The sequence below is a fragment of the Helianthus annuus genome, chromosome 10 (genome assembly GCF_002127325.2).
Source record: "Helianthus annuus cultivar XRQ/B chromosome 10, HanXRQr2.0-SUNRISE, whole genome shotgun sequence".
Taxonomy (NCBI): Eukaryota; Viridiplantae; Streptophyta; class Magnoliopsida; order Asterales; family Asteraceae; genus Helianthus; species Helianthus annuus.
The window spans coordinates 107,756,002-107,769,318 of record NC_035442.2 but is presented as its reverse complement, the minus strand read 5'-3'; the positions used below and the strand labels follow the sequence as shown (position 1 = coordinate 107,769,318).

Genomic DNA, 13,317 nt, shown 5'->3' with positions numbered 1-13,317 from the left:
TTGTACATTATGCTTTGTGTGTTTTTCAAAAAAAAAAAGTTGATTTTTTATTTTTAATCCAAATGTTTTTACTTTTTACAATATGAACCCTACATAATTTGTTTTTTAACTTTAACCCAAAACTTTTCATTATTTGCATTTTAACTTCACAACTTTTGTCACTTATACTTTTCATATTTCGCAAATTTTCGTTTTACGTACAGTTCTAAATTTTTCGAGTTAATACGACGCAACGTGCATGTGTGGTTCAACGTTTTTACCTCTAATTGACAAGTTCGTCGCAACACGCATATCCTAGGTCGAGTCAGTGTTGGTGGTCGATGACAGTTGTGTGACATTAGTATTATTTGACACCGTTTTACGCCCCGCCGCAACGCGGGGTGTGTTTTGCGGGGTTTTCAAAGAAAAAATGGTTATAAATATGGTTGTCGTAACGTTGGCTTTAGAGGTTTTAAAAAAAATGATTTTTTCTCACTTATCACCCAAAAGTATTTCATAAATTACTTTTAACTCAAAACTATTTGTTTTTTTTTTACTTTTAACCCAAAACTTTTTATCTTTTGCTATCTATTCTCATAACTTTTTTACTTTCAACTTTGGTCCTTTATAGTTTTCATTTTCCGCAAATTTTTCGCTTTATGCTTGGTTCTATGACCTAACACATCGCAACGTGCGTCTTTGGTTTAACGTTTTTATGTTTCGTTCTAAATTTTGCGAGTTAACACGACGCAACGTGCGTGTGTGGGTGAACGTTTTTACATCGTCTATTTTTCCCCGTTTGATAGGTTTAACATAACGTGCGGGTCCTAGATTGACTTAGTTATAACTAAAGAACCCCGCCGCATTGCGGCGGGTCGCAATCCTAGTTGTTATTAAAAAAGTAATTATTAATTAATTAACCATTAAACTTGCAAGAATTTTAGTCTAACTAGTGTTCTTTATTAAACTTTTACAAGAATTTTAGTCTAAGTGTTCTTTATTAAACTTGCAATTAATGGTTTTCAGTTTTCTTAAAAATAGTTTCGTTTATTAGACGTTTACTAATTACTAATTTTTTTTTTTTTTGAACGGCAAATTTGGATCACTGACGGACCACTGGAGTATCATCGTGCCACCAGTAGAACCACCTGATCATATCCATCTCCACTATGCAATAATGCCTATACACCAATTCAGGAGAAAACCCAATAAATCTGGGAAAAACCCCTTTGTGGGAATCGAACCCATGACCTAATGGTCATAAGCCTTATCCCACCACCAAGATACCACTAGGCTATAATGCCATGGGTTTACTAATTACTAATTGAAAGGAAATTCTCATGTTAAAGATAACTTAATCACATTAAATGCATAAATAACCGTAAAGAAAACACTTATTATTAAACACATAAAAGAGAAACAAGTCATTAAAATCACTACTGGTGACCATGGGTATTTAAGTTGCACTTATGGTGGATCCGAGTGAGTTTTCCTCTCCAGGTCTCAAGTTCGAGTCTGGGTGATAGGGGTTTCTCATTGAGGGGTTTAAATTGGGGATCTATTGTGCGAGTGAGCTTTCTAGCGCGGACCCAATTAAGACAACGTATGCTAAACCTCTCGACATTCACAAATAATTCACACATTTCAAAAAAAGAAGAGTGGAAAGCTTAATTTTAATAATCCAAACCATTATCCGTTAGTTGATTATATAATCCATAGTGATAATCCCATTCTAACAAAAAAAAATCTTATCTTTCATTTACGTGGTTTCAAATCAATCTATCATATTTAGATTGAAATAAAATAAGTCAAGTTTCATTACAAGACACGTTACCTAGGTTACTTTTTAGCAATGGTGGATCTAGAGGGTTTCCTATGTTCTCAGAAACTCTCTAAAAATGAAAAAATTTAGTGTAAACCTTATATAATTTAGAAAAAAATAGTACAAATTATTAAGAATCTACAAAAGAAACTCCCTGAAACAAAAAAATCTTGTATCCGCTAGCTACCACTGCTTCTTTAATTTATTAAAGTGAAATTCACTTTGACAATAAAACGAAAACGAAGGTAGAGCTGTCAGTATAAATTATTGTCCGCTACCAGCTTCAGTTTGGAACGTTAAAAACTTAAAATCTTAACTCCAAAAAAAGAAGAAAAAGATGCAAGTATCAAGTTTGGCAATCTATGATTAATTAAATAAAATAAAATATTAGGGAAAAACACTATAAAATATCAGGAATAAAGGAATAAAACAGCAAATCCAGCAACGGCACATTACATACATTATTTCCACTGTCCAAACTGTCTTCAGTCTTCACTTTACTTTACTAAACTAACCCCACCCACTCACCGTCTTCCACCTGCTTCATATCTCAACACAAACCCCAACTCTGAACAACTACTCAAACCATGAGTATGTACGGTAGGGATCCATGGGGCGGCCCATTAGAAATGAACACAGCAGACTCCGCCACCGACGACGACCGGAGCCGCAACCTGAACGACTTCGACCGCGCCTCATTGTCACGGCGGTTGGATGAGACGCAGCAAAGTTGGTTGTTGGGTCCTGGAGAACAGAAGAAGAAGAAGTATGTGGATCTTGGGTGTGTTGTTGTCAGCCGTAAGATCTTTGTTTGGACGGTTGGATTGTTGCTTGCTGCTGGGTTTATTGCTGGGTTTGTTGTGTTGCTTGTTAAGACTGTTCCTAGGCATCATAAGCATCCACCTCCTAAGGATAATTATACGCTTGCGTTGCAAAAGGCTCTTATGTTTTTTAATGCCCAAAAGTGTGAGTTTGGTTTGTTAGATGTTTGTTTCTATCAATGCTCATGATATATATATATATGTATAGATTTAGTCATTTTATTGTATACATATAGACACTATTCAGACACCACTTAACGTTTCATGTTACCATACGGCTAGTATGATGGGGCAAAAATGGTCATATGGGTCTTATGAAGATCAAATCATACGGCTTGTAATATGGTTGACTGACAATGATTTGATTGATGTGACCATTAATGAAGTTGTACATCTCGTGCGACAATTTTTGCCCAATTATACGATGTATAATGTGACACTGTGGTGTGCAGACTTGATTTGACATCATAAAGCCCATAGAATGTGATGGGCGTGATAGGAATGTGATGGGCATGATGGGTTCTGGTGGTGCAGACTTGATTTGATATTATAAGGCCCGTAAGATGTGACGAATGCGTCTGTGTACACTATTGAGGGTGGTGTTTTTATAGCATCACCGTAGTTGTCAATTGCGAGTGTAGCGATCGCTATAGCGCGCTACGTAGCGTATAGATCTAGGTTCGCTATTAGGGTTGTAGCGATAATAGGGACAGTTTATTTATTTTTTTGTTTTTTTTTAAATATAAATAACAATTAAATTTAGCTATAAAATAGCTGGATTTTAGATTTTTGTTAAATATACATGTAAAATAGCATATATATATATACCAGGGTATTTTGATATAATATACAAATAAAATTTTGTAAATTTTTTTTCTAATGTATCGCTATTTATAAAATAGGCGTTTGCTATTTATCGCTATTCGCTATGTAGCATATAGGTACCTTATCGCTATTTGTTGCTTTTCGCCATTAACAACTTTGAGCATCACACATTTGAGATTTGCATAGATGTTTATAAAATGATTAGTTTTTTTGGATGAAACAAATCACTTTCTTGTGGAAATCTGCAAAAATGATCAGTTTTCTTGCACATGTGTTACCTTAATTTACCCAAAATCGTTCGTTCTTTCAGATCATTTGTTGTTTTTCTTGTTATTTTGGCAAGAACAGCAGATCCCAACTGCTGTTAGATTAAAGTTTGAAGCGGATAACAATGAATATCTACTAACATAGTTGGATTTGTGCAGCTGGAAAACTCCCGAGGCATAATAACGTTTCATGGAGGGGCAACTCCTGTATGAATGATGGCAAGTCGGATAAATCAGGAGCCGTGTTGAAAGATCTAGTGGGCGGGTATTACGATGCCGGAGACACAATAAAGTTTCACTTTCCTAAGGCTTTTGCCATGACCATGTTGAGTTGGAGCGTGATCGAATACTGTGCTAAATATGAAGCTGCGGGTGAGCTCAATCATGTTAAAGAGATTATCAAATGGGGCACTGATTACTTTCTCAAGACCTTCAATTCTACTGCCGATTCAATTAGCCAACTCGTAGCTCAGGTAGATTATTAAATTTGATCAAGTCTTATTTGAATATTGAAGCACTGAAAATTACGATTCTAACCCTCTGGATTTTGGTTTTGATTCGCAGGTTGGAAAAGGTGACACGTCAGGCGGGACGAGTGATCCCAATGATCATACTTGTTGGATGAGACCCGAGGATATCGACTACCCTCGCCCCGTGACTGAATGCTCAAGTTGTTCTGATCTTGCTGCAGAAATGGCTGCTGCGTTAGCTTCTGCATCGATTGTTTTCAAGGACAATAAAGCGTACTCAAAGAAACTTGTGCACGGTGCCGCAACCCTTTGGAAGTTCGCTAGGGATCAACGCGGTAGTTATAGTGCTGGTGGTTCAGATGCTGCTACATTTTACAATTCTAGTATGTATTGGGATGAGTTCGTTTGGGGTGGAGCTTGGATGTACTACGCGACAGGTAATCAGTCTTATCTTTACCTTGCTAGTCACCCGAAACTTGCTAAGCATGCTGGTGCTTTCTGGGGTGGACCGGATTATGGTGTTCTTAGCTGGGATAATAAGCTTACTGGAGCTCAAGTAAGTATGTCGGTTTTTCGGTTACATCATACCGTGTGTGTTATCGTTAATCTTGTTAATTGCCTTTTTAGGTACTACTTACTAGATTGAGATTGTTTTTGAGCCCTGGTTATCCGTATGAAGAAACATTGAAGACATTTCACAACCAAACAAGCATAATCATGTGTTCATACCTTCCATACTTCAATAGTTTTAACCGAACAAGAGGTAAACGAGATCTTGAATTTAGTCAATTTACAAAAAAAAAACATATAAAAATGAAACTTGTTTTCGGGTGATAAATATGAATCGTCTTCCATTGCAGGAGGGTTGATCCAGTTAAATCACGGTAGACCCCAGCCTCTTCAGTATGTGGTGAATGCAGCCTTCTTGGCTACACTGTATAGCGACTATCTTGATGCTGCCGATACTCCGGGGTGGTATTGTGGGCCCAATTTCTACTCAACCAACGAGCTACGTAAATTTGCAGAGAGCCAGGTATGACAATACGATAAGTGGCAATTTCGGCCCGTTTACTTTAAACGGGTCTGTTTGGTTGGTGTTATGTCTCAAACAGGTCAATAAGAAATTCGATATTGAGGTTGAAAGTCATTTAAAATCTATTTTTACTGCATTTTCTTCCAATATTATAAAAAAAAAAGTGTTAAAATTTGTTTGTGGGTCAACCCACGCCCCAGCCCGTTACCTAACCCGCCCTTATTACTTGGTTTTAATGTTTGTTTAACATGCAGATTGACTACATTCTTGGCAAGAACCCAAGAAAAATGAGTTATGTCGTGGGTTACGGGAACCACTACCCGAAGCACGTGCACCATAGAGGCGCATCTATCCCCAAAAACAAAGTCAAATACAACTGTAAAGGAGGGTATAAATGGAGAGACTCTAAAAAACCAAACCCACACACCATCATCGGCGCAATGGTTGCAGGGCCAGACAAACACGACGGTTTCCATGACGTGCGTACAAACTACAACTACACCGAGCCAACTCTTGCTGGAAACGCCGGTCTAGTTGCAGCCCTGGTCGCCCTGTCAGGTGACAGAACAACCAAGATTGATAAAAACACTATTTTTTCAGCGGTGCCGCCAATGTTTCCGACTGCGCCACCACCACCAGCACCCTGGAAACCTTGAGATGCTGCATGGGTTTATTTATTTAAAGGGTAAAAAGGTAAAGATAGACAAATATTGACAATGAAGAATCTGGACCACAAAGTTGTAGGAGTGGAGGCAGTTGGAATGGAAGCAGTTGAATATACGTTTTATGAGTGAACTCTTTTGTTTTTTTGTTAATTTTAATTGGATTATGGATTAGATCACCTCACAAACCAAATCGACAAGAGACCCTCTATATGGCTGAAAACATCACCATCATGTACCCACCAAACGAGCCAATCCAACTACTACTCAAGGATTCCTCACCACAGTTGGGATTTAGTAAGTTGAAATTTGAGACCTAGAGTCTTTTTGGATTTCTTACATCTATTTTATGTTAACTAAACATGTGTAAACATTTGCTTCTGTTGTGTTTTTTGTTATCTACACGTGCATGTCACTCAAAAATGTGTTGCCCAAAAGTGAATATGCGTGGGTTGGAATAAATATGTTTACGTTATTGATGATGCATATATGCAAGGGCGCACCTTAAAAGGGGCACGGGGTGCCCTGGTCCTCTGCCGATGTATCGGTTAACAGTGTTAATTTTCTGATTTTTCATTCTAAATTTTTACGAGTATAGAGGTTGGCCCCCATCGATTATTTTGCCCAAAAATTCATAGCCTCTACCAATTTCTTTGTCAAAAAAATTTTATACGTATTGTTGTATTGAGTTTAAAAAAAGCGTGAAGAATGGGGCTATTAGTAGAACTTTATACTTGTTTTTAAACTTGAAGTGGGTTTTTAATCAAATTTGAAACTAGATATTTGAAGTTATTATTGATTGACCCGACCCGAACATATAAACTAAAACATAGCGATAGGAAAAAAAAATTCGGTCTCATGACTTTCGGCCCCCACGGAACTTTTGGTCAAGCTCTGCTACTGCACGTTTCTAGGTACGTAAAAACCCTAAAACACACTAATATGTGTAGGTTGAAAAAATATTGTCATTAATGATGCACAGTAAGTCATAAAATCTTACTGTGCATGAGGCCGGTAAATGTATTGATAAAATCTTATAGAGTAAATTACTATTTGAGTCCCTGTGTTTTAGTGGTTTTAACCATTTAAGTTCAAAATCTAAAAGTGTAATACTCTAGGGTCCCTAACCGTTCATTTTATAACGTTTTGAGACTCAGTGTTTTAGTGGTTTTAACCACTTGAATCCAAAATCAAAATTACAAGTGTTAAAAACTGGACTCAAAACGTTATAAAATGAACGGTTAAGGACTCAAGACGTTAAACTTTAGGATTTTAGATTCAAGTGGTTAAAACCACTAAAACACAGGACTCAAAAAATAATTTACTAGAAATGGAAGATGAGAGAGGAAAGAAAACTAATTAATTAATCTACTTAGTTGAAGGTATTTATTAATTAATCTACTTAGTTGAAGGTATTTTTAACTTCTAATTTCATACAGATTTCAAGTCAAATATCACATGTTAATCAACTTAGGGTGTCCGGGGCGTACTCGGTAAGGGGTTTCGGTGAGGCCTTTCCCCGATCGGGAACACCGCCGCCATCCCCGCGGGGTCCCGAATCGGGGTGGGTTTTGGGTGTGGGTTCACCGCTGAAGATGGCACAACTTTCGAGGGAGACCATCTTTCGAAACCATCTTTCGAAGATGGCACAACTGTCCAAACCATCTTTCGGAGATGGCACAACTTTCAAAACCAACTCCCCTAATAGGGGAGTGCCGCCATCAAAAAGGGGTATTAGGGAAGTGTTAGAGGGGAGTTGACGTGGCTTATTCTGGTTGGTTACGTGTAAGAGGGGGGACTCACCTATTAGGTGAGCACCCCTTACACCCTTACAATCAATATATAACATATAGTTCCATGACAAACTACAAGAAATAGAAATCCACATAATAAGTTATAACTGACTTCAACAGAACATGACCTTATAAATACTGCCAAAATATTTGGAAAACAGGTGATGCTGCTACCTAAAGCTATCTAAAGACCTTACCTTCACTTTCCCTGTCACATCCAACGCGTATGCCAATTGTCATTTCTTTTAAAAAAAATACCCAAGTCCAGCACACAGCAGCTGAGGGCTTAAACGGATCTATGAACGTGTGGGCTCTAAACAAGAACGAGGGGCAAACTAGTAATCTTGCTTCTTGGGACATTCCGATGCCCTGTGCCCAGACCGTCCACAGTGGAAGCATGCACCATCAAAGTTCCTATCATTTCACATAATTATTCAATATGTCATATTTAACATATTAATTCGTTGTTCAGTAAATTTTAAAAATGGACAAAAAATTTAGTACCGGTCCCTAGTCCGAGATGAAGAGCCCGATCCCCTGGTCCCAAAAGATGGAGTGCGTGAAGACCGTCTTTCACCAATTAACCAATCACTTCCACCACCACCACCACCACTTCTAGAGCCGCCTCTGGACCAACTACTGCCGCCACTCCTACCACCTCGCCTGAAACTATCCCCTTCATCATCTGACGAGAACCGACTGCCGCCACCCCAACCACCACGTGCACCACCCCTTCTTGAGCCTGCTCCCCGTGAACTTCTCTCCCTGTTTGAAAACCTACCGTAAAAGTCACTTGCTGGACCATCGTCTTGCAATGCAGGCAACTGCAAATACCATCGAATCATAATCAATAATCCAATAAATCACAACACATGAACCATCGTATCGAATGAAAGAACCGAGATTACCTTTGTAATTTTGGTAATAGTATTGCCAGGTGGCAAGTCCTTGTTTAATAGGTTTTTAGCTATCTCTTCTGGAAGATCAAAAACCGCCCCTTGAACCTGATAAAACCGATAAATGTCACAAAATATTGCAACACTAAAGAAGATACATTATTAATTAGCTCACATGAATGAATAGTGAATACACACCGTTTCATCTGCAATAATATGTATTTTTCCCAGTTCATCGGCAGCAGTTGTATAAACATCAGCCAAGAATCCCGTAACGGTTCTAGCTGACATGAATCCTCTTGATAGAGCAGGGTCCCTAGTCAATTGCAATGTGGTCCATCCCTGCAATGCAATCATAAGGAAATAAATAAAATCTAAATACAGATAAAGATTACCAATAAGGGTGTGAATTTCTGACGACACGAAAACATGACACGAACCTAACACAAAATTTGTGGGTTTGGGTTTAGTCTAAATGGATTCGGGTCAGTTTCAGGTTGAACCCGCGAACCCGTTTAGCTAAACGGGTCGGGTTCGTGTCAACCCGGTCGAGTTGGCGGGTTGACCCGTTTAATCCATTTATATTGTATTTGATTTTTTTACAATATGTTATAGGTCATGAATTAAATTCGGTGGGTATTTTATGCCATAATTATAACTTAAAAAGAGAAATTGACATATAATTTTATAATTAAAATGTCATCATCATCATACTCGGTAAATCCCACCAATAGCAAAGCAAAGGTAGGGTCTGAGGAGGGTAAGATGTAGACAGCCTTACCTCTACCCCGTAGGAATAGAGAGGCTGCTTCCAGTGAGACCCCCCGACTCAATTGTATTTTAGCATCAAGCCTTAGACATAAGGCACATAACACTCGGCAATTGAGACAAATGCCGATTAGTGCATGTACCCCCTTGTCTTTCGGCTATCAACGCCACCACATGATGCATGATTAACCATCTGCCTCTTTTAACGTTATTTTCACAAAATTAGTAAAATAACGTTAGAATTAGTGCACTTTCACTTTTGCCCCCCAAGCGCCCACACATATACATTTGTGTTGTTTTAGTAACATTTTAATTTTAATATATTAATTTACAAAAAATAAAAATAAAAATAAAAATAAAAATATTTGGGTTGAACGGGTCGTTTCGGGTCAACCCGTGAATATTCGGGTCGTTTTCAGGTTCATATGTATGACATGATTTTTGGGTTCGGGTCGTGTTCAGGTCAACCCGCGAATATTCGTGTCGTGTTCATGTTCATATGTATGACAGGATTTTCGGGTTCGGGTCGTGTTCAGGTTCATATGTATGACACGATTTTCGGATTCAGGTAATGTTTGATTTCATCTAAAATTTTCGGGTTTGGGTTGGGTTAAACCCCAGAACACGACCCATTTAGCACCCCTAATTACATATATCAAACAAACACAAGCAAAATTATTAAAATAAACCACCTGCTCGTGTGTGATAAGAGAACGCGATGATGGGGGCTTTGAGAAACCGCTCAACTGTGCAAGAGCAGCAGCAAGAGCGCCTGCACCCTGTTCTTCAATTAGTTTTTGTGCGGTTGGAGTGAAGAACTCGATAGATTCCTGATGAACGCCGGCAAGTGTAGCGACAACTTGCTGAGCGGAAGATTCCAGTACATCTTCGACAGCTGGAGGACTTATGAAGTCAAATTTGCACCCAACGTCACGCTCAAGTGATCTAATTGTTCTCCTTTGACTATTTGTAAACATCAATATGGCTGTGCCTTCCTTCCCTGCACGCCCCGTTCTACCCGATCGGTGTACAAAAGTTTCTGGATCGTTCGGAAGTTCATAGTGGATAACCTAAAAAAGGAAAGCAATTCATGTCACAATCGCGTCCAAAACGTTCACTAAGGGTTGTTAAAGATAGTGTTTGAATGTGCTTTTGTTGGTCACACGCTACAAGAAACATTGGTCAAACTTACTAAGTCAACATTGGGTATATCAAGGCCACGAGAAGCAACATCAGTAGCAACAAGCACGGTGAACTTTCCTTGTCGGAATCCGTTCAGTGTTCTTTCTCTTTGATGTTGAGATATGTCACCGTGTAATGCTTCCGAAGTAATACTATTAGTCAATGCTATTGACACCTCATCGGCATCCCTTTTTGTCTGAGTAAAAACAATCGTCTTCCCACCCTTTGCATATACCTATACATATATAACCATCACAACAGTATAAGTTTACATCTGTAAGTGCCCCGTCCACTAAATATACAAGATTTAACCTTTATATTATAAAGATCGAATAAATAAGGTCCATACCGTGACAAGATCACCAAGTATCGTCCGCTTTGAAGTTGAGGTTGTTGGTATAGCATATAGCTTGATACCCTCTGCTAGCTTTTCATCTTGATCACCAACCTTTTAGGTTCAACAAAACAATTTTTTTTTGTTAGTTTAGAAAAGAAATAATAAAATTCCAATATCATAATAAACTTACCAAATCAATAGTCAACGGATTATTCAAATACTTTCTTGATAATTTCTTGACCCAACCAGGCATAGTTGCGGAGAAAAGCATGCTCTGTCTCTCTGACGGAAGCTGTTCCAAAATATGTTCAACGTCTTCCTCAAACCCGACAGCAAGCATTTGATCAGCTTCATCGAGAACCAAGAACTGAACCTCTCCTAACTTTAAGCTATTACTTCCGATAAGATCAATAAGTCTTCCAGGTGTGCCAACCACTACATCGACCCCACGAGACAAAGCGTTTTGTTGTGAAGAGTATGAAACGCCGCCATACACACAAACCGTGCTCAAATACGGCGCGGACTCTTTGATCTCTGTTTCTACTTGCCTTGCTAATTCTCTAGTGGGTGCAAGTACTAAAACTCTCGGAAGTCGTTGACCACGCCTTTATGATACAAAATATATACAAGAAAGCCATTAGATCCAACATATCATTTGAGTTATCATTATCATGTATCAAATGTTATAAAATAAAGTTGAAAGAAAAAAATCTATTTATGGGTACCTTGGAGAAATTCTTTCTTCATCGTCTTCGGTGAGTCTTTTGATTATAGGAATCCCGAAAGCTAGTGTCTTTCCTGTTCCGGTTTTGGCACGCGCAATAATATCTCTACCTTCTAGTGCAGGGACCAAGACGGCTCTCTACATGGTTAAAAGGAAAGCAAGTCAACACATATTTGACTTGAAAATAATAAAGGTAAAAACTTAATATGCAGTAAACAACTTTTCGTTAAAACGTTTATAATGAGTTAAAAAGGCGATAAGAATATTATGTCTATGCAACATTATTCATACTCGATATGCCACCCTGTGACTTCAGGTTTTCAATTGTTTATCATTTGACTCTTGAGGCTCGGTTTGCCTCTTGTACGGGTAGGTTGATGTTGTACATATAGTTTTTCATGTTGTACATATATGTTATTATATATCAAATCATATATATAGCTAAACCGTGTCTCGCGTACGAAAAGTTGTGAGCTTTGATGCCTCACGGTCCTATCGCCTGGGTAAGCCTATCCCCTTTTTAAACCAATTTTAACATTCACAGATAAGGTTACATATCCAAAGTAACATCCAGGTCAAATTCAAGATAAAAAGCACTAACAACATTCATAATATTCATAACAACAAATTATAAATACATATACAAAAAGAGCAAAATCAAGAAGAAATTACTTGAATTGGGAACAGCCTGGTAATCTCTCTTTTCTCAAGAGACTGAACAAGCCTTTGAGGCAAACCCAATTTACTAATCAACAATTCATCACCATCACCACCACCATCAACTGAAAATTCAGTTTCAGACTCATCACCATCACTACCATCAACCGAAGAATCGTCTTCATCAAACACACCCAACCCCTTGAAAGCCTTCTCACTCAATATAGAATTGGGTGTGGCAGTGGCCGACGTCACAAAGCCAGAACCACCGGCGCCAGTTTGGTTGGGTCTAGACGAAGCTGCTGCTTTTATGGATGTGAAATGGGTTTTATGGTGAAGAGGGGTGACGGGTGTACCGAGCTTTCTGGAGAGGTGTTCGAGTGATGGGTTTTTGTGGAATATGGAGGAGATGTTGATGATTGTAGAAGAAGAAGACGACGCCATGGTTTGGGGAGAAGAAGAAGAAGATTGGGGGATAAGGAGGTGAGAGGTTTATGGAGATATGTTGTATGGTGCTTGAGAACACCTTGTTGGCTATAACTAAAACCTCAACTACTATATATTTAGGTCTATTTAGGTATACCTCAAGTTTTTTTTTTTTTTTTAGAAAATTTATGGAAGCAAGTGTAAATCAATTACTAGGATTTTTCATCTATGCGTTGCGGCGGGTAATTTACGTATAAACCAAGCAATAAAGACCAATTTCTTTAAGCTATTATAATTACAGTATATTGTAATATATATATTAGAGGGTATGCATATTTACACATGCCTGATGTGTTAAAAGTAGTTTAACAATTAGGGTATGTTTGGCTAAGCTTTTCAAAACAACTTATTGGCTTATTGACTTACCAAAAAGCCAATAAGTTGTTTTTGTGTTTGGCTAAGCCAAAAGTCCTTTTAGAAATGACTTTTTGCAAAGAAGAAAAAGGAGGTTTCAAGCAGTCACAATATTGTAACTTTTTGGCCAGCTTTTAACTTTTCAAACTAAAAATTACCAATATACCCCTTCTTTACCCCTTTATATCTAAAAGAATGCCCATTTTAGTCATTTTACATCAATAAGCTAATCCAAACACTTT

The 13,317-nt window shown here is 38.2% G+C and overlaps 2 protein-coding genes across 2 annotated transcripts; one reads left to right on the top strand and one right to left on the bottom strand.

The window, feature by feature from the left end:
- Positions 1-2,091: 2,091 nt before the first annotated feature.
- LOC110884987 (endoglucanase 25) lies at positions 2,092-6,280 on the top strand. Its single transcript, XM_022132666.2, has 6 exons — positions 2,092-2,767; positions 3,873-4,186; positions 4,278-4,739; positions 4,811-4,946; positions 5,044-5,216; positions 5,471-6,280. The coding sequence occupies exons 1-6, from the start codon at positions 2,389-2,391 to the stop codon at positions 5,870-5,872; spliced, it is 1,866 nt and encodes a 621-aa protein (XP_021988358.1). The 5' UTR covers positions 2,092-2,388; the 3' UTR covers positions 5,873-6,280.
- Positions 6,281-7,719: 1,439 nt separating this feature from the next.
- Positions 7,720-12,771, bottom strand: LOC110884986 (DEAD-box ATP-dependent RNA helicase 3, chloroplastic). The gene is made up of 10 exons (XM_022132665.2): positions 12,251-12,771; positions 11,580-11,716; positions 11,045-11,459; positions 10,867-10,965; positions 10,528-10,752; positions 10,028-10,405; positions 8,766-8,909; positions 8,580-8,675; positions 8,176-8,495; positions 7,720-8,085 (listed from the first exon to the last, which is right to left on the bottom strand). The coding sequence occupies exons 1-10, from the start codon at positions 12,677-12,679 to the stop codon at positions 8,007-8,009; spliced, it is 2,322 nt and encodes a 773-aa protein (XP_021988357.1). The 5' UTR covers positions 12,680-12,771; the 3' UTR covers positions 7,720-8,006.
- Between the last annotated feature and the right edge of the window lie 546 nt (positions 12,772-13,317).

What these genes read in the sequence shown, in the direction of transcription:
- LOC110884987 (XM_022132666.2), top strand. Translation starts at nt 2,389, where the DNA reads ATGAGTATGTACGGTAGGGATCCATGGGGCGGCCCATTAGAAATGAAC. An exon ending in TTAGCCAACTCGTAGCTCAG is followed by an intron (nt 4,187 to 4,277) that starts GTAGATTATTAA and finishes TTTGATTCGCAG; the next exon opens with GTTGGAAAAGGTGACACGTC. An exon ending in ATAAGCTTACTGGAGCTCAA is followed by an intron (nt 4,740 to 4,810) that starts GTAAGTATGTCG and finishes TTGCCTTTTTAG; the next exon opens with GTACTACTTACTAGATTGAG.
- LOC110884986 (XM_022132665.2), bottom strand. Translation starts at nt 12,679, where the DNA reads ATGGCGTCGTCTTCTTCTTCTACAATCATCAACATCTCCTCCATATTC. An exon ending in TACTTGGTGATCTTGTCACG is followed by an intron (nt 10,753 to 10,866) that starts GTATGGACCTTA and finishes ATATATGTATAG; the next exon opens with GTATATGCAAAGGGTGGGAA. An exon ending in CTATTACCAAAATTACAAAG is followed by an intron (nt 8,496 to 8,579) that starts GTAATCTCGGTT and finishes TGGTATTTGCAG; the next exon opens with TTGCCTGCATTGCAAGACGA.